The 18,440-nt window shown below is 49.4% G+C and overlaps 1 protein-coding gene and 1 long non-coding RNA gene across 2 annotated transcripts in view; one reads left to right on the top strand and one right to left on the bottom strand.

Moving 5' to 3' along the window:
- LOC139049109 (uncharacterized) overlaps positions 1-18,440 on the bottom strand; it is a 335,411-nt gene that overhangs the window by 60,740 nt on the left and 256,231 nt on the right. The window lies entirely within an intron of this gene.
- LOC139049101 (somatostatin receptor type 2-like) overlaps positions 7,885-18,440 on the top strand; it is a 143,463-nt gene continuing 132,907 nt past the window's right edge. Inside the window, exon 1 of the mRNA XM_070524317.1 lies at positions 7,885-9,564. Within this exon, the coding sequence (XP_070380418.1) occupies positions 8,440-9,564 (1,125 nt within the window). The 5' untranslated portion in view covers positions 7,885-8,439. The remainder of the gene's footprint in view (positions 9,565-18,440) is intronic.

Here is an 18,440-nt window from a genome sequence, read left to right as displayed (position 1 = left end):
CATCATTTGAGCGGACAGAGTGAGCACGTTTGTTTACAACTTGCGTGTGTTGCGAAGCTAAAGCTTTTCTAAAGTCAAACTCTTAATATACCAGAACATATTAATGCCAAGCGTGCTTTAAATGGCGGTATGTCAGGTGCACTTGACAGATTCGCCACTCCATTTTTTTGTTTATCTTTGTTAAGCGTGCCTGTGTGGAGTCCATGTTTATATATGGATTTTGTGAACCTTACAGTCAATTTTTGTAGGCCATTCAACGCCGAAGCAAAACATTCACTTATCTCTGTCAATAAAATTTCAATGTGGCTTTAAAATGTGCTATATTTTTGTTGGTAACCGCTGATACTTTATCTAGTGAGAGCGTGTTTGGGGTGGGTGCGTTTCAATATTGACATTATGGAGTTTAAAAGGGCTCTAAAGGTAACCAATAACTTATTTTAGCTGAAGGCTTGAGTTAAGCTTCTTTTCCTCCGGGCCTTCCAGGCAGACGATACTTCAAAAAGTCTTCGTCGCCATCCGGCGACGCTTCGTTCTCAGGGAGGCCAACTTCGCATCGCCTTGCTAGATATGACGCGGGGCTACTGGCAGACGGCACTAGAAAAGAACTCGCAGAAGTACACGGAGTTTTCGACGTTTCGAGGGCTGTCTGCATGGAGAGTGATGTCATACGGGCTGCGCAGTTCCGCCGCTACTTTGCAAAGGACCTAGATGGAAGGGTGGGCCAATAAAAGGGCGCTGCGTATTCCCTGCTTGTCCTTTTTTTTTTTTGCTCTCTGAGGAATGTTCCCCGAATTGCATATCACGAGCAAGGGTGAGCCCCTCCTTTCGGCGGCTTTTTTTGCGGCAGCGCGAGCTGCCGACAGGGCCTGCTATCCAGTACGTCTCTATGTAATGATATAAAGATTCTTCTATCACCACGCCGTGCGTGCCTGCTCTAGCCTGGTCCCATGCATTTGCCAAAGAAGAGTCGTCTCTCTGTTCTTTCGCAAAAGTTGGGTCGGCCATACTTTGCTCCGGAGAACGCAGCGGAGAGTCCTTCTCCTGCCGTCTTTCCGCCGTGGCTTAAGCTAGGGCGTTCTCGCTCGATTGAAACTCCAAGCTTGGAGCTTCGTCGGGGCCATCCTGGCGTTGTGTTATCTCGGTTTCTACCTGTTACTAACCTCGCAGCGCGTTCGGCGGCCATCGTTCTCTCTTGCTCGAGGAGGAGGAGGATGAAAAGGAAGGAAGGAGAGGTGCGGAGGTCAACCCTCTCTTGCTCGAGCTCTTCAAAGACGTCGGGGGGTTGCGACATGGCCGGCCCAAGAATGTATATAAGGTAGAGGCCCGACCTGCCTGTGAAACGTTTTGATCGTTGCGTGAAGCGGATCGAACTGCACGTGGACTGTTTTTGCGTGAACGCCAGTGAAGGCAAAATGTGGACGACCCATCGCCTGTCCATGTCTCCTGTAGTATACTTAGGGGGGGCCATGCGGAACGCGTCCATTACGTAATCTCAAACGGAGATGAAATTTTGTCGCAGTTTCATGTGGGACACTCTCGGTAGGCCCAGAGGATGCATGGCGTATGAAGCGGTCCTGTTCACGCGCGTGCTAGCCTATTATAGGCTCCTCAGCATCGCTTTAAAGGTGCCCTTCCAGCGCTCTACTAGTCCGGTATACCTGTGGATGTTCCGGCGCGGAGAACCTCACATTAATCCCCAAACGCTGCCACCGCCCCGAGGAGGCATTTCCCGAAAACCCAGGGCGATGCAGAGTGGAAGAACGTAAATATCACATCGGATGCCGAGCGAGCGAAAAGCTATACCCGTATGTACCTGTGGCGCTTCGTAATGAGGTGGAATGCCAGGTCAAAAGTGTGAAATATTTTGGGTCAGGTCGCGCAGGTCGGGGGATATATGTATCAGATGTGCAAACAGGACACAGCTACGCTCGAACACGTGCTATGGGAATGTAACGCCCAACGCAAAAACGTGTTGCGTTGGGACGCCGTTCTGCGCGGCTCCGACCTCGGCGACCAACTCTGGGCCGTCCAGCAGGCGCTGAGACGAGATCTCGACGGCCCGTCGTGGGACACCTGAGCACGCGTCGCCGAAAACCTGCCGGACAATTCAATAAACTTATTACCAAACAACTGATGTCTTGGGATCGGGACCTCATTCGACAGACCCAGAACGAGTTCAAGCCATTGAATAGCTTAAACCACCAGTTACAAAGAAGGAACTGCTTAGGAATACATCGGTGTAGGTGTATTAAGACAAAGTAGCATACATCGGCTAGCGGCGGCCGATTATAGTCTCTCTCTCTCTCACCTCTACACACTTCTTTGGAAACCCTCGCGAATTTGGCGCAGCCGAAAAATTTCAAAACTCTCTAAATTAAATCTCTGACTCACTTAAAGTAGAATGTAGTCAATCGTTACCGATAAAAAATTTTAACTAGGTCCGAGCTGGATTTTGTCAAAAACTACGATGTCATAGCTATCACGTGCGGCAACTTTGAGGCGACGTCGCGAGCCCTTTTAACGCCTTTCCTGCCTCACCAGGCCGCTTCTCGAGCTAAGAAGGGCGTTATTTTTGGCACTGCAGAAATATAAGTTATTAATAGGACTCTTCATGTCCCAAACAAACCAACACTTCGGCCATGAGAGACGCCGTGTGGAGAAATTTTTATGCAATTGTGCTGCCAATCTCGACGTCCCGGGTTCGACCCCTGCCGCGTTTAAAATGGGGGAGAAGTGCAAAAAGCGCTCGCGTACTTACATTTAGGTATACCTTCTCGAGAATCCGGCCGCTAAAAGTGCCCTGCAAGTGCTCGCCGTGTTGAAGCCTCTTATGGCAGCTCTTTACATGCTATAAACCTCCTGTTTGGCGTTCGTGCTGGTCACGCGGGGGAGGCCCAAATACCAGCTTCGTACTAGCGCCTTTATCTTTAAGTTCACTTGAGTTGGTGACTAGAGACTTGGTACGGAACCCGATAGTGGCTTCATGGATGAGATTCCTGAATGTTTATCATCAGAATGTTGAACTTGCTTTCACCGTTGCGCATCCCTCTTTCTATGTCATCATCGTCCCTCACCACACCTTTATGTCCTCGTTCCCCGTCCCCCTGTGCAGAGTAGCAGGCTAGAGCGCGTTAGCTCAGGCCTACCTCTCTGCCTTCTCTCAATTAAATTATATCTATTTCTATCTCTCTTAAGACATCCCCCCCTCCCCTACTTTACAGGTGGTCTCAAAATAAATCCGGAGCCCACCGCCATATTGCCACGTTGTAGTGACAATGAAGAACCACGGTGGCATAACGTAAGTGACGAAACTAGCTTGTTTATTGGGCGAAGCTGTGCCTATAGCGAGACGAGTAACACTCTGCACGATGATAGCGGCGAGCAATCTTGTCGACAGCAAAAAAAAAAAAAAAAAAAATCTTACCTACGGATCAGACGTGGCGGCTATTTATACACCACTCGGTCAACCATCCAGCGCAATCGCTGGCGCTCGTGCAATTTCTGCGACGTACGCCACTATTCTCGTAGAGCGTACAATCTGATTACACAAGGATCGGCGACACGACAGATAGGACCAGCGATGACATCAGAGAAACTTCCGATACGAAAAGGCGCGTCTTGCGCTAGTCTATAACTCTGAGCACTTGTCAGCCGATAGGTGGGCAAATCTAGGTGGTCAAAGGTAGGTGGACCTAAAGATAGGTGGAACTATCTTTGTCACAGATAGGTCCACCTATCGAAACGTAGGCCAGCCTTTCTGAGACACTTTATCCCAGTTCGTGTAACTTCTATACCACAGAACGCTACTCCATCTGTCGGCCCCAGTCTTGAATTTGTGTAAGCAACTTGAAACATTGCGAACATATGTACTTTCGATGAATGTCGATTGACTATCAGCACGCGGGTCGTAGCACTTAGCCGAACATTTGTGATATTCAGCCTGAAGGAATTCATGATAATGATGATGATGATGAATTCCTTTCGCAAATCACTTGGTCTGTGTGCCACTATGATAAAGGCATACGCAGTTGCTTATATAATAATGACATATTCCCTATTTTTAAGCAATATCCATCACACCTGAAACACCGTGTATAGCACACATAAAGTGTTGGAACACACGCGTGCACGTTTGATGAAAGTAAATACACCACCGGTAAGCGGGCCGCGACGCTCGACAGCGAAGCGACGAAATCCCAAGAAAGGCTTATTAAAAAAAATACATATATAACGCACGCCGACCTGGCGAAGCAAAGGGGACGTTCGATGTGTTCCACAACCGAATTCCGTTTGGCTCTCATCAATTTTGCAGTTCGCGAACGCGGTGCCCCATAGACGAACGACGACGATGGGGCACCTTTCGCTCGCGCTGACAATATTAATGGACGTCGGCTTCGATTCGACGATTTCGATTCTGCCGCGAATTAGGGAGGCGACGAATGAGCGCGCGGTTCGTTCGCTGCAGGACCTCCTGGAGACCGCGAAATTCGTGCCCGTGAATCGGCACACGAGGGTGATCGCTCAAACGTTGTTTTATCGAAGAGGAACGCGGGGAAATTGGGATCGATTTATTTTTTTTTTCTCGCATTAAACATTACTTCGTGCGCGATCGCTCATCGTATGAATTGCGACGGAGAATTTCTGTGGAGCGGACCAGCGCGGTCACTGTTAGCCCAGTTTAGTTAGCCAGGCCTGTTACCCAGTTAACCCAGTGTTAGTGTTAACCCAGTGTTAGTTAACCCAGTGTTAGTTAACCCAGTGACTGGGTTAGCCCAGTCACTGTGGCTTTGCGCTGGTGACTAGCTCGAGGTTAGGGGTTCGAATCAGCCAACGGCGTCCGCATTCTGATGGGGATCGAAATGCAGAAGGTTGCTCGAGTATACTCCCGCACTGGATGCGACTGAGGAACCCCTAGTTTACAAAAAATTAATCCCGGGCTTCCTACCACACGGCGTGCCTCACAGTTAATTCTGTCGCGGTTCTGGCATGTATAAAACTGCGGAAATGATGTCGAAATTTGTGCGACGCGCGATGACTAAGTTCTTGCGCGACGACACATTTCATTAATCTTATTTTTTTTTTAGAAGTTTGCTTCCAGTTCTGAAAACTATCGTCCCTGCCATCTGCAAGTTATTTCGCGGTGAAATCCAGGCACTTTGACTATAGATTACTTAAAGGGACACCATAGGAAAATACTAAGCCCAGCTGATTCGATAGCTCATCTGTATAAAAGTCTATACCAGCGTTTTCTGGGCGCCACCCTCTCGGTGCGCCCTGACGTCACACCACGCGTCACGTGACAGAGAGGTACCATACTCCGCGACAGGTGGCGCCACTCTTATTTTGCATTTTCGTTTTTTTTTGCTTATGAAAAAAAGAAGCTATGTTCTCATTACGAGTGACTGATTCGTTATTACAGGAGCTTAATGTTTCAACTTAACTCGACTTAATATTTTCATTCAGTGTCACCTTAAGACGGGAATTACGCTTGCAGCAAATCGCAATGGCCAGTAATGTATGTATGTATGTATGTATGTATGTATGTATGTATGTATGTATGTATGTATGTATGTATGTATGTATGTATGTATGTATGTATGCATGCATGCATGCATGCATGTATGTACGTACGACGTTTCAGCGCAGTTTTTACCTCCGATTCTAATGAGAAAACCCGCAAATCTCTCCGACGATGTATTACTCCTTCAGCAAGGAAGTTGATCCCCTTTTTACCGTCACACCTGAGCGAAGACGTTAACGCAGGCGACGTTTCTTTTTCCTTCATAATTTAACTCGTTTGCACTTCAGCGAAAGCGGGGGTCGGTCCAGCGAACTCTAAACGAAAGACCCAGTTCACATTCAAAGGAGGCAGCGATCGCAATTAGCATTCACCTGAGCGCATCGAAGCGGTGACCAAGGAAAGCTCCCTCAGATCTTGCACGGGCTTTCGGCGGAGAGCAGACAGGGAGGGCTTTGCGAAATTCCTTTCTTAACATGAACCTTCCTCCTCAGTACGAGCGAGGACATCGTGTAAAGGAACCTTTAATTCGAGTTTTTTCACTTGCGTGTTGCTCGAGCCGTACAACCTGTTGCTTTTCTTGAAGCTCTCTTGGTATTGCAATTCTGAGGTGAGAACGCTTGACACGATACACTAGTGACGTTGCTTCCGCTTCCATATGCAGTTGGAGTATGCAAGTGCGATCATACGCGTTCGCGTGTTTCATTTAACAGTGGACGACACTGCATACGTTTGGACGGAGGAAGCGATGGCAGGAGGTAACTTATTACGTATTACCATTACTTACTAGCCTCCAGGGACTTCCGGCAGAATGCACGAGCCAATCTAATATAGAAAGTAAAGAAAAGCCCGACAGTGTCGGCGCTGTACAGTTACTTTATTTTTAGGTCGGAGGTTAATGTTATAAAGCTACCTACGCAGCACCATCGCCGTACCGAGCTCAAAGAAAGTGTAGAGCTCAGTTTAAGAAATCTCGAAGCCACTGATATGTAGGTTTTCGTCTGGGATCTAATATCTGCCTTCATCAGCGGGATAAAATCACTATTTCTAAAATAATTGGCTAACCGTTAGTCAGGCCACTCAGCTATTTTTGAAGCGAATTTTCTCACCGAAGAGAAAAGAAAATGTATATTTCCTTCTTCTGAGTGGGAAAAGGCAGGATGAATGAAGAAAAAAAAAAATACAAGTTCAGTTATTTTTTGGCTGCAGATCAGATGCTCTTTCTCACCAACTGCCAACAAAATCGAGACGTCGTAGGCAGCGCGTGACGCTTCGAACTTCTAATTTCACAATCATAACGGTGCGGATTGCGTCCTCGTAATATTTGAAGACAACTTTTGTGCCATCAAACGTCGGTGATATACTTCCTAGGCAGCACACTCCGAAGGTTCCGCTCAGAGGCCTAACCTCAGGTTGAGGCGACGGATGGCCCCTTGAGAAATATAGGGGGGAGCCACGTTTGATTATCTGCGGCACCAGATCGACAGTTCATGTAAATGTGGTTACTAACGCTGATGTTTCTGAGATTACATAGTGTTGCCTTTTGCTTTTCTCCATGTGGGAGGTTTGTTGTAAAGGGTTAGGATTCCTACAGGAATAATTGCGCGAGAAGAGGTTAAGAAGTCGAGAGGCCCTTCCTCAAAGCACCCTCTCAAGGACCTGCAACACAGGTGGCTACCGTTCTCAACCGTGCCGAGGGTATAATACGCATAGGTATGTGCAAAACGAGGGGTCTTCCGTTGCGCGGCAGTCTAAACTGAAATAACCATTTCAGAGCAAAAGTCCACACCTACGAAAACCCTAAAGCAAGCAAGCAAGCAAGCAAGCAAGCAAGCAAGCAAGCAAACAAACAAACGAACGAACAGAAGTACGGTCAGAAACCTACGTCTCGTAATGCGCCGAGTGCAACAGAGTTTCAACCTAATAATCGCGACAGGATGCACCAGACGAGGCAGACGCTCCCCTTGTCTGACGTGTCACATTGTGGTTACTAGTTATACCGAGTTGCACTAAGAGCACTGTGATACCAACCAACGAACACTTAACTAGCCCAGTTTCTCGCTACACTCGCGATGAGAAACGCGGCTTCGCCTCGTTTCCCATCACGCCGCGCCGCGGTGGCGGTCAACATCGCGGCACCTTCTATCGGCCAAAGGGGGGTCGCCTTCTCCTCAATACTCGAGAAGCGATCGCTCGCCCTTTTCACCGCGCGCGCGCCGCGAGCCTATGTCTTTCTTTCTTTCTTTCTTTCTTTCTTTCTTTCTTTCTTTCTTCAGCGAGCCCTCTTAATTTTCTTTTTACCTCTCACCCACCGTCCTTCGCTCTCTCTCTCTCTCCGCGAGCTAGCGCGCGCGCGCGCACGCACGCGTACGCAGCGCCTGTAGCGGCCGAACCGGCAGCATCGGCGCGCACACAACATCCCGGCGCAGCGGCCGATACGCCGGGCGAAGTTCGCGCCGCCGGTAACGCGGCAGCAGCAGCTGGGAGAGAAAGACTCGCCTCCGGGAACACCGTCCAGAGACCCCTACTCCACCGGGTCCCGCGTAGGGGCGGCACGTCGGACTGCCGTCGCGTCTTCGGGGGCCATCGCCGGTCGCCCGCCGACGGAGTCCGCGAGCGACGACGGGTCGCCGGGACCGCCAGCTGTCGCGGTGAGAGAAGACAAGCAGCAGCAGCAGAAGAAGCGCAAGAGGTTTCCCTCTAGTCGCGCGACGCCGGTGATCGGCGCCATGTTGGCCGGGCGGCTGGGCGGATCGATGGCCGGAGACCGGCCGTCGCGTTCGTCGCCGCAGCAGCGGCAGCCCGGGCCGTGCCGGAGCGTGCGTCGACGCCGGGCGTGGTTTGCCGTCCCGCGCCGCTGACCGAAGGCGGGGGTGGGGGGCCCTCTCGGTTCGTCGCGATAAACGCCAAGGCCGAAGAGGATGAACGAGACGGCGCTGTGCCGCGCGGCGGCCAACGGCTCGGCCAGCCCGCGGGCCCTGTCCGCGCTGGTGCCGGTCAACTGCAGCGCCCCGGCCACGGTGGCCGAGGAGCCGTTCTTCACGAGCCACCCGGAGTTCGTGGTCGAGTTCTCCAAGCTCCTCTACGGGCTCGTCTGCCTCGTCGGGCTGTGCGGCAACTCGCTGGTCATCTACGTGGTGCTGCGCTTCTCCAAGATGCAGACGGTGACCAACATGTACATCTTCAACCTCGCGCTGGCCGACGAGATGTTCCTGGTCGGGCTGCCCTTCTTCATCGCCACCATGGTGTTCAAGTACTGGCCGTTCGGCGCCGCCATGTGCAAGGTGTACATGACCACCACGTCCATCAACCAGTTCACCTCGAGCCTGCTGCTGACCGTGATGTCGGCGGACCGCTACGTGGCCGTCTGCCACCCCATCTCGTCGCCGCGCTACCGGACGCCGTTCATCGCCAAGTTCGTCTGCCTGACGGCGTGGACAGTGTCCGCGCTGCTCATGGTGCCCGTGTACATGTACGCGAGCGTGGTGGACGCCGGCACCGTCAAGTCCTGCACCATCGTGTGGCCCGAGTCGGGCATGATGAACGGCCAGGCGGCCTTCACGCTCTACTCGTTCACGCTGGGCTTCGCCATCCCGCTGCTGCTGATCCTGCTGTTCTACGTGCTCGTGATCCTGCGCCTGAGTCGCGTCGGGCCGCGGTCGCGGCACCGCGCGAAGCACCGCAAGGTCACCTACCTCGTGCTCACCGTCATCACCGTGTACGTCATCTGCTGGCTGCCGTACTGGGCCGGACAGCTGTACATCAGCTGCCTGGGCGCCGCGCAGGCCACCGCGTTCACGGTCACCGTGTTCCTGCTCAGCCAGCTCCTGTCGTACGCCAACTCGGCCGTCAATCCCATCCTGTACGCCTTCCTCAGCGACAACTTCAAGAAGTCCTTCGCCAAGGCGTTCTCCTGCGCCGCCGTCGCGGCTGCACACGGTTCCGGTCGCGGCCGGGAACAGCCGCAGGAGGACAGTATGTTCCCGCGCTCCTCGGCGGCTCCCGGAGGAGGAGGCACCGGAAACACCCAGACGGGGGCCAGCAAAGTGAGTGCTCCTCTTTTTTTTTTTTGGCGTCCACTTGGCTCGTGCTTGTGAGCTAGCGAGGACGTACGTGTCGTTAAGAAACCACGACGGAACCAAGCGGCGTCGCCAGCACAGTCACCACAAGAATGACAGGCCCGCTGTCACCTTATCTTTCCGTATGACTACGTGTAGTTATTCCATTCGTCATAGGAATTAAACAGGCGGTGGAATGAATGAAACCACGTTTTTTCCACATTAAAAGAGAAAGAGGTAGGGCGCAAAGGGAGACGATTGCCCCCTTCTAATCTTTGGGGTGGCTCCTCCTGCGAGTAAGCAGGCTGGGCAGTGAAACCCAGCCGCAGACGAAAACTTCAGTACTGTTTAGTAGGACGCTGTAAGGTCTAAGGGTTGGTACTATTCACTCGGAATCCAAATGTACGCAAAATGTGAAACAGAATCAACACGGCACACCTGTACATGCAAGGAGGACGGATAACCTTTAGCGCTCTTTTCTTTTCCGCTTCATTGCAGACTCTAACCTCACTGTCAAAACCTCTCCCGCCGTTTGGTTTCCGTCTGGTTTCTAAGCTCTCTGGTGTCCCTGGTGTCAGAGCAAGCTCGACTGACTAATGAAACCGGCAGCGCAAAACACCCCATCGTCTCCGATATGAATCGACTAACTCGAAAGGTTGAACCCGGATAACCTTTTATGTTCCATAGATGTCTATGAAACATGACGTTCTAAACATTGCACGCATCCCATAGATATCTGTATTTGTTCAAACAACATTACAGATACATATCATGGATAATACCAATCCCATTCAGATTGTGTTGCTGTAACTTTGCGGTGACATCGCAACTGGACATATGGGACCTCTAATAGATGCTCACTTGAGGCATGCCGATCGAGGTCCATAGAACATGTGGTATATATTTGCGGTCGACGTTAGCGAGCCTGCATGACTACGTGGTATGTCAGTGCCTTTTACATAGTGTTAGTTATAATAAATGTCACTTTCGCAACACATCGCTCTGTGACAGATGCAACAAATAGCGCAGTGCGCTCATTCTTCTAGATCTTCCTCCTGGCACAAGTGACGCAATGAATTAATAACGAAAGTTTTAAAAGCAAATTGTGTCGGAAAATCTTAGAAGTAGGTGTACGCGTACGAGCTGCAGTTACGATAATTTGAATATCATAATTTGAAAGGCTGAGGAAACATATTTCCGTCACACGGAAACCGGAAGAAATGAAGGCTGTGAGAGGACAACTATTCATGTATGGACCAAAAAACAAAAGGTCTCTATGTCCAGTTGTTACAAATAAATTTAGAGTTCATATATGTTAATATCAATACGCCGCTTTTTCTTCAGTCAAAGCAACGCACTCTGGACGTCTTGGGCTTTTCTCGCAAGAACGTACGTGCCGGTGACGTCTAGCAGATTTTGGTCTTCGACTTCGACATAATATAGACCCAATTCGTACGTCCACAGACATATGTGGTCTGCTGGGAAACAAGGTAGCGCTGTTACCGAAGTCGTGTGAGTTGAGGTCGTTTTTGACGGTAGTGCGCGCACGACGATACCTCGGAGATCGCAGTCATTAATTCTGACACCGACAGCATACCCGGTCCCGGGCCACAGGACTTGCTCAAAGTTTGACTTTACCGACTTCAACGCATTCCGGTTTGTACGTCGTTGTCACCTTCCGAGAGCTGACTGTCCACACATCATCGCAATATTGTTCGCTTTTACATGCCGTTCTCGTCGTGGGGAACACGCTGACCTGCCAGATTGAGTCCGTTCTATCTCTTGTCTCGGTGATTTTCGACGAGGCATTGAGTCACTCTTCGCTGGGCCGTCCCGTTCTCACGTATACTGAGCATCTCTGTGATGAACCATAAGCACGAGATGGCGCCTGTGTGGGGGGTATTGCCAACCGTCCTGAATTTAGCGGGACAGACCCGACTTTTGGCCGTGCGGTGTTTCGACTTGAGCCAGTTGTAACGGCCAAATGTCCGCACTTCTGTTTTTTTTTTTGGGGGGGGGGTACTGAATAACAGGAAGTTGAGCCAATATTTCTGTAATAATGCCAGGCAGCTCTTTTGCACATTTCTCTTTTTTTTTGCGTGTGCACTGTTGTATTGCCACAAACGTAAAGGCGGTTTCACTTTTTGTCTTTGCTCTAGTTCTGTTGTAGACCCTAACCATTCGCGGTACCTCTATGCGCATTGGTAGCCGTGCTAGTCTGGCAACTATGTCGCACCTCTCATGCTGTAAATCACGACCCGGTAGAACTAGAAAAATTTGTTCAACTTTGTTGGACGGTACAGACTGGTGGCTCCTGACACTGACAGGGTCGGTCCTCGCCATCCGCTTATGGTGACCTATGATGACCCAAGGATAGCGTAAACATTTCAAAGTCAAAGCCAGACCTTCTCGGTTTCTTTCGTGAGAAAACCGGGGATTCGTGGCTTCGCTGTACGACGTCACATATTTTCACGATGTGATCCTGCATGCTTGGTTTCTGCAGGAAAGACCTTGAAATTTTGCAATGTTGAAACATTTTTGAATGTTTTAAGTGATACAGAACTATTTTATTTCTTCATTCGCTTTAACTCACAGTGAGGAGCTTCAGAAACTAGAATGCTATGACGCCCCGCGCCTTCTCTGGGCTTGTGCCATTCGAAAATATTGAACAGCCTGTCGAATAGATACTGCTGTTTGGTTCGGTTTACGAATCGAATAGCTGTTACTCGAAATTTTATATAGTTCATCGAAATGTTTTAAATCATTCACACTGACGAGCGGATATGATTCACAAGCGGATTACACGCAAGTAGGCCTTCCGTTCGTCCGCGTTCTTTAAATCCACGGAGTTCAAGTCTAGCCAGCCAGCGCTGTTAGGGTTAAATATATGCGAAAGGTTCGCTCCGTATAACGAAACTGTTACAAGAATTTTCGCGAACTGTCTCATCCTCTGCAATCACTGTTCGATTCTCCATCATTTCATTGTCATCATTAATATATTCGTATACGTTCCGATTTCGGATACTGTATTCTTCAAAGTTTTATGCATTTTGAAGGTACTTACTGTTTCGCTGGGATTGATATCTCTCTTATTTCAACAGTTTAATATGCCACTGTGACTTGACTGTATACGTCTTTATCGCACATTTAAAGCTGATCGAGGCGTACACTAAAGCGCCACCTCACCTTTCCCATTATTGATTGACTGATCCTTAGCGAAACATCACGTATATTCGATATCCATAATCCTATAACACCTGATCCTGCAGAAAAAGCGTATGTTCCCAAATATACCCATGTGATGATATTGGGATATTATACGAACATATAAGTATTTTATTATGGAGATTGATTGATTGATTGATTGATTGATTGATTGATTGAGTGAGTGAGTGAGTGAGTGAGTGAGTGAGTGAGTGAGTGAGTGAGTGAGTGAGTGAGTGAGTGAGTGAGTGAGTGAGTGAGTGAGTGAGTGAGTTCAACGTCTCAGAGTAACAGAGCGCTATTACAAACGAATAATTGAAACCGTCAAGGGCTCTTTAAATAACGTGCACTCGAAGCGTGCACTTGAAATCGAACGCGGCACCCTAGTTTAATAAAACCCAAGTGGATCGAATTATTGTTAAGCTCCTCCATACGCCCTCAATCATAAACCCCGCGTTCTTTTGAGGTAATAAATACATACTTATTGAAAAATTTCACACGTCTTATAGCCGATGATCGTCATACAGTCTTTGACTATGGGACCTCCTTCTGCATACTAAATGCTTGTAATGTGACCCAACTTCTAATAATAAATTTTGATTCTGATTCTGATCCTGTGTGATCACATGGGACTACGCTGTAGGTGTAGTGGGGGGGGCTGACATAGGTGTTTTTTTATCAGTAATTCAGTCAGCCAAATTCGTTTTATGACGTCACTGATTTGCGCAAACTGGAACTCTTTTCTATCTCATTCTATTTTTTAACCTTCTGACAGGCAGTGACGCTCGCTTTTTGTCGCCAGCGGTCGGTAGCGGATGCCGCATTTTCCGCCCGCATCGCATTCGCCGACCGAGTTCACTGTCCGTTTGACTGGCGTTTCTGTGCCAAGACTGCGCGCGAATTTCGCACCCCGTGACGGCAAGGGCGAACGGCGGCTTGTGTGAACGCGCTCGCAAGGAAGCGTCACTGGCGTCACGTCTCGTTTGCTTCGATCTTTTTCGCGGAACCGCGCGAACAGTTGTGGAACGCTTGCGCGCAGATCCGTAGGAGAAATGCTACTTTATTTCGACCCCCTTTTTGTTGTGTCTGGAACTCGCGCGAAGAAAACTTCGTTTCCTGACTCGACACAAAGTCGCGTAAAAGAAAAAAAAAAGGGGGGGGGGGTCGTTACTTGGTGCAAGGGGTTGTAACACGACGCGACTGGTCGTAAAGTCGTCTTGTTTCACTTCTCCCAAGAACGCGTGGACATCTCCGTTTTAAGAGAGGAGTAAAGAACGACTTTTTTTGACATCGTGTAGTCGCGTTTCTTCTTGCCCCTGGTTTTTTTTCTTTTTCGGAGCGCGTCCTCGACGAAGCTTTTTATCGAAAAGTTGAATTTGCTGGATTTCGTTTACAAACAATGTCGTGCAGGAGTGCAGTCATATCGGCGCCCTGTATATGAAAAGCCAGGAGGACGCGTTTCGAGTCATCTCCGTTTGTAATACGAACGACAGTATAAGGAATGGTATCTCTGACACCATGTCCTTTTTCTCTTTTAAATAATAAATGTGTGTGTGTGGGAGAGGATCGACATAACATTCTTTTTTGAGGCTTTTGTCCCTCCCGATAATATCAATGACTTTGTTACCTTGGGATTATTCATGAGGTAACACCGGGCGCTTTCACCAGAAGTCAAGCCGGCCCGGCTTCGTCTATATGGGATGTCGTTCGGATATGTTAATGAGATGCGCATCCAGATATTTAGTGTTCACGGGATAGCGTGTCTATATGTACGCCCGACCGGGGTGGACGCGTTTCTTACCCTCCAACTTTTCGCAACAGACGGCGCACACAACGCAAGCAAGGTGTTCCCCGTCGTCTGCTACAATTCTGTGTCGTGACCGGCGGCCATTCGTGTACCCCGTCGGAATAGAAAGCAATACGTGCTACTCTAACGCCGAGACCACAGAGACGCGCGATGAACACGATTATTTGCTCAGCGTTGCGAACGCGAATACACGATATTGAAGCACGCAATCGTTGCGCGCGAAACGAAAGCAGAAACGACGCCCGCCGTATGCTAAGTGAGAGAGCAGACGACACGCTGGACGGCACCCGAGAACAGACGACGAGCAGACGACAAACTGGAGCAGACAACGAGTATGGGCCGAGGCAAACAGACGACGCCGTCACTTCTGGCGAATAATGTCATCGTGTGTGCACTATGCACGTGTCGCTGTACAGAAGCGCTATTTCCGAGAAACTTTCGCCCACGTAGATGAGCTCGTCGCGAAGAACTCGCAAAAAGAGCAAAAAGAAACTAATCAAGCCACGACGGCTAGGAACCCGGAGTTATGCCGGGCAGAAGTGACATGATGAAATTACCGCGGTACGGCGGTTTCGTCGATCAGCCGCCGGTGTCACGTCACGGGGGCGGCTCCAGTTCGTGCCAACTCGATGCAGTGGAGCGAAGGCTGTGTTATTCAAAAACAGCGCTGCAAAGGTTTACGAGACAGGCAAGAGGAACACTAACGCGAAAGGCAAAGCGCTTCTAAGAACTCGTTTATTTCACGAAGAAACACGCTGGAAGTGGATGCATGCGCAAGAAGCGCCCACGCGCAGTCCAGAAACAGAAAAGCGTAGAATGGGCGCGAAGCAATGAATTATAGATAAGCTCAAACGCCTACATAACATATAAGGGCTGCAATTTTAAACACTGCACACGGTGCACTTAATAACAGCCGACTTAAGTACAGTAATCTACTGTTATGTGGTCATCAAGACGTAGACACGAACTGGCATAACCGAACGCATTCTCTCAGGATAATAAGAAACAGGCGGTCATGTACTACACGAAAGCGGGCTCGCTGCCATGACCATAAAGCAGAATAATGCAACGTGAACGATGAGGCATTAGTAACGACAATATGGGGCATAAAATATAAATCACGCGTATGTCTTTGTAGCCGAACACTTCGCCTCGACTTGGCGAATCAGAAAGTCCTTGCCCCTATTTTTTTTTTCAGCCAAATTACGGCTGTGAATGCGAAATCAACATATCCATTCTTTGCGATGGACCTTTCTTGGACCGGCCCAGCCTTATCTGCCTGTAGCTCCGCGGCACGGCGCTGCTAATCAGTTGTTGAAGATGGCGGCTGTGCTTCACACATCCACGGCGTACGAGAAACGAAGTGTGATTCGTTTTCTACGAAGCAAAGGACGAACGCCCATCGAAATCCACAGGGAAATACAGCCCATGTAGGGGGAAAAGTGTCTCGCTTTGAGAAGTGTGAGGTGGTAGTGTTGTGAGTTCGCAAAAGGCCGTAAAGACTTGCTTATCAATGAACGGTCGGAAAGGCCACGTGCGTCGCTGACTACCACAGGGGTATCTCAAATTTAGTGCTGCGGTGGGACGAATGTCTGAACCGGTGTAGGTGGCAAAAATAGTGTAAGGTACGTAAAACAGTACGTATATTCGTAATTACCTGTATGTACCTTATTTTGGCTAATAAGAAATAGGCGGAAATACTTTCTCATTCGCCCTCGTACTTTTGGGCACCGACTACGCTGCTTTCCAATAATAAGATTCCAACTAGACCCAACGCTAGGCTTAATCAACGAAGGGTATATTACTTTCTTAGGGAACGAGAGCGAATGTACTATTTATTCGAGCACGCAAACGGTGTGCGAGAAGCGATAGAAGACGCGATGCTGGCCATATGCTAAGCGAGCGAGCAGACGACAGGTTTGACGATACACGCGAACAGACGACGACCAGACGACAGGCTGGAGTAGGCAACGAGTAGGTTGAGGCGAACAGACGACACTGTCACATCGGGCGAATGATGTCAGCCAATTAGCAACGAGAGCCGACCGCGCGTCTGAGACAAAGGAAATAAGAGGGCTCGCTCATTGTACGGTACTATTAATTTCATGGCGCTTTTATTCAGCCGGCGTCTCACAATGAGCGATCAGAGGCGGCGGGCAATGGAGGAGCCCTGCGTCTGGTTCTCCGTTCTGATTGGCTAACGCGACCCGTAGCTGCCACTTCACTGCACGAACTCAGTGGGGCGAATTTGACAAAATGGTCAGACAAGGACATGATCGCCGCCCCTTCCTGACACGTTCGTCTCGTGAACGGTTCGACCATTCGCTATGGCAACGCGTCCATGAGCGTTGCGAGCACGTATTTCTGTCGTTAGACTAGTTGGGTGGATGTGCAAAAGTGTAACAGGCCAATCGGAAAACGGTTGCGAAAAGCTCTCTGCATTGGGTTTGTTAAATTTGTTGTTGCTGTCACGGAAACTATCTAGTGCGCCCGAATGGACCCTCTCATTAAACAACATGCACACTGACGAAAAAAAGAAGTAATAAAAAAAGGCGAGTGTATCGAGAAATGGAATGAGAGATGGTAGGTGTGACATTAAGCTACTGAATAGAAATAATGAGGATAAGGAAAAGAGGGTCAGGTTAACGAGGTTGATGATATTCGGCTCTGGGAATGAAGAAATGAACTTGGACGAAAGCGTGTCACACGTCGGATGTGTAGACGAGGCGATTTGTGGTCCGTCTGATGGTAATGTAGAATATACGTAGAGGAAAAAAATATCAATATTGGGGGCTACATGTACGTCCTGCTTTTTTTATTGCCAGTGGCAGAAAGGTGAAAGCATTAAGGCAGCGAATGCGAAAAGTGCGCGATCGGCACTCCCTCATTGCGCTTCAGTATCACGAGTTTGGAGCCACGGCTCGCCATAAAGTGTCTTTTGTGCTGAATCACGCGTCTCTGACTGTTGTTCGCCGCCTCTGCAATCGGAAGGGAGCAGACACCAAGCACTTTCGCAGCACCGATGTTGTGCTCAATCAGGGGCTAGAGATCGCAGTCATGCGTGGCGCGAATATATAGCTTGTTGTATAGCTATATGCGCGGCGCGAATATATAGCGAATATATAGCTTGTTATGGTAAGCATTCACGTATCTGAAGGAAGGCGCGCGCACATGGGCACAGGTAGAACAAAAATGACAACACAAACGCCGTTTGATGAAAGGGAGAAAAACAATTATCGTCCATCCGACTGTAGCACGAAGCTATATAACTCACACGGGTTTCTCAGAGAGAAAGTTTCGCAGTTCAGGAAGAAATTCGTCCTTGTCCGGAAGATTCGAACCCGTGACCAATGCCTCACCGGAGTGGTTGCTCTTTGTATACCATCTGAGCTAACCAGGAGGCTTAGCAGATCGCACCGCGGGGGCGAATTAATCGACAACTCGAAGCACTGGCATACGGAATATGGCAACTCAATCCTGCGAAAGCCCGCAAGGTGGAGGCAAGTTCATGAAAGGAAAAAGAAAAAAGTCATGCACCCGGCACAAACTCAGTTTCTATATTGTTTGTGGCGTTCCGTATGTCTTTTTTCTTTCTTACTATAGTGTCGGCATTTGCGATGACTGTATTTAACGCGACGCAGCGTCCTCCCTGCCAGTAGCGAGACAGTTTCGTACACGAACAAGAAGAGAGCTAAAATCCCAACGCGCGCGCCGCATCTAAGCATCGTCCAGTGGAGTGTACGGTGTCGCTAGGCGAGGGCGGGAAATGGAGGTGACGGGGGATAGGGGTGAGGGGAAGAGGTCGCGCGAGAGAGTTGCTTGCGTATGCACTGGAAGCGCCGAGAAAGCGGGC

Source organism: Dermacentor albipictus, chromosome 8, assembly GCF_038994185.2.
Source record: "Dermacentor albipictus isolate Rhodes 1998 colony chromosome 8, USDA_Dalb.pri_finalv2, whole genome shotgun sequence".
NCBI lineage: Eukaryota > Metazoa > Arthropoda > Arachnida > Ixodida > Ixodidae > Dermacentor > Dermacentor albipictus.
The sequence above is the reverse complement of the archived record's forward strand: the minus strand, read 5'-3'. Positions and strand labels throughout refer to the sequence as shown.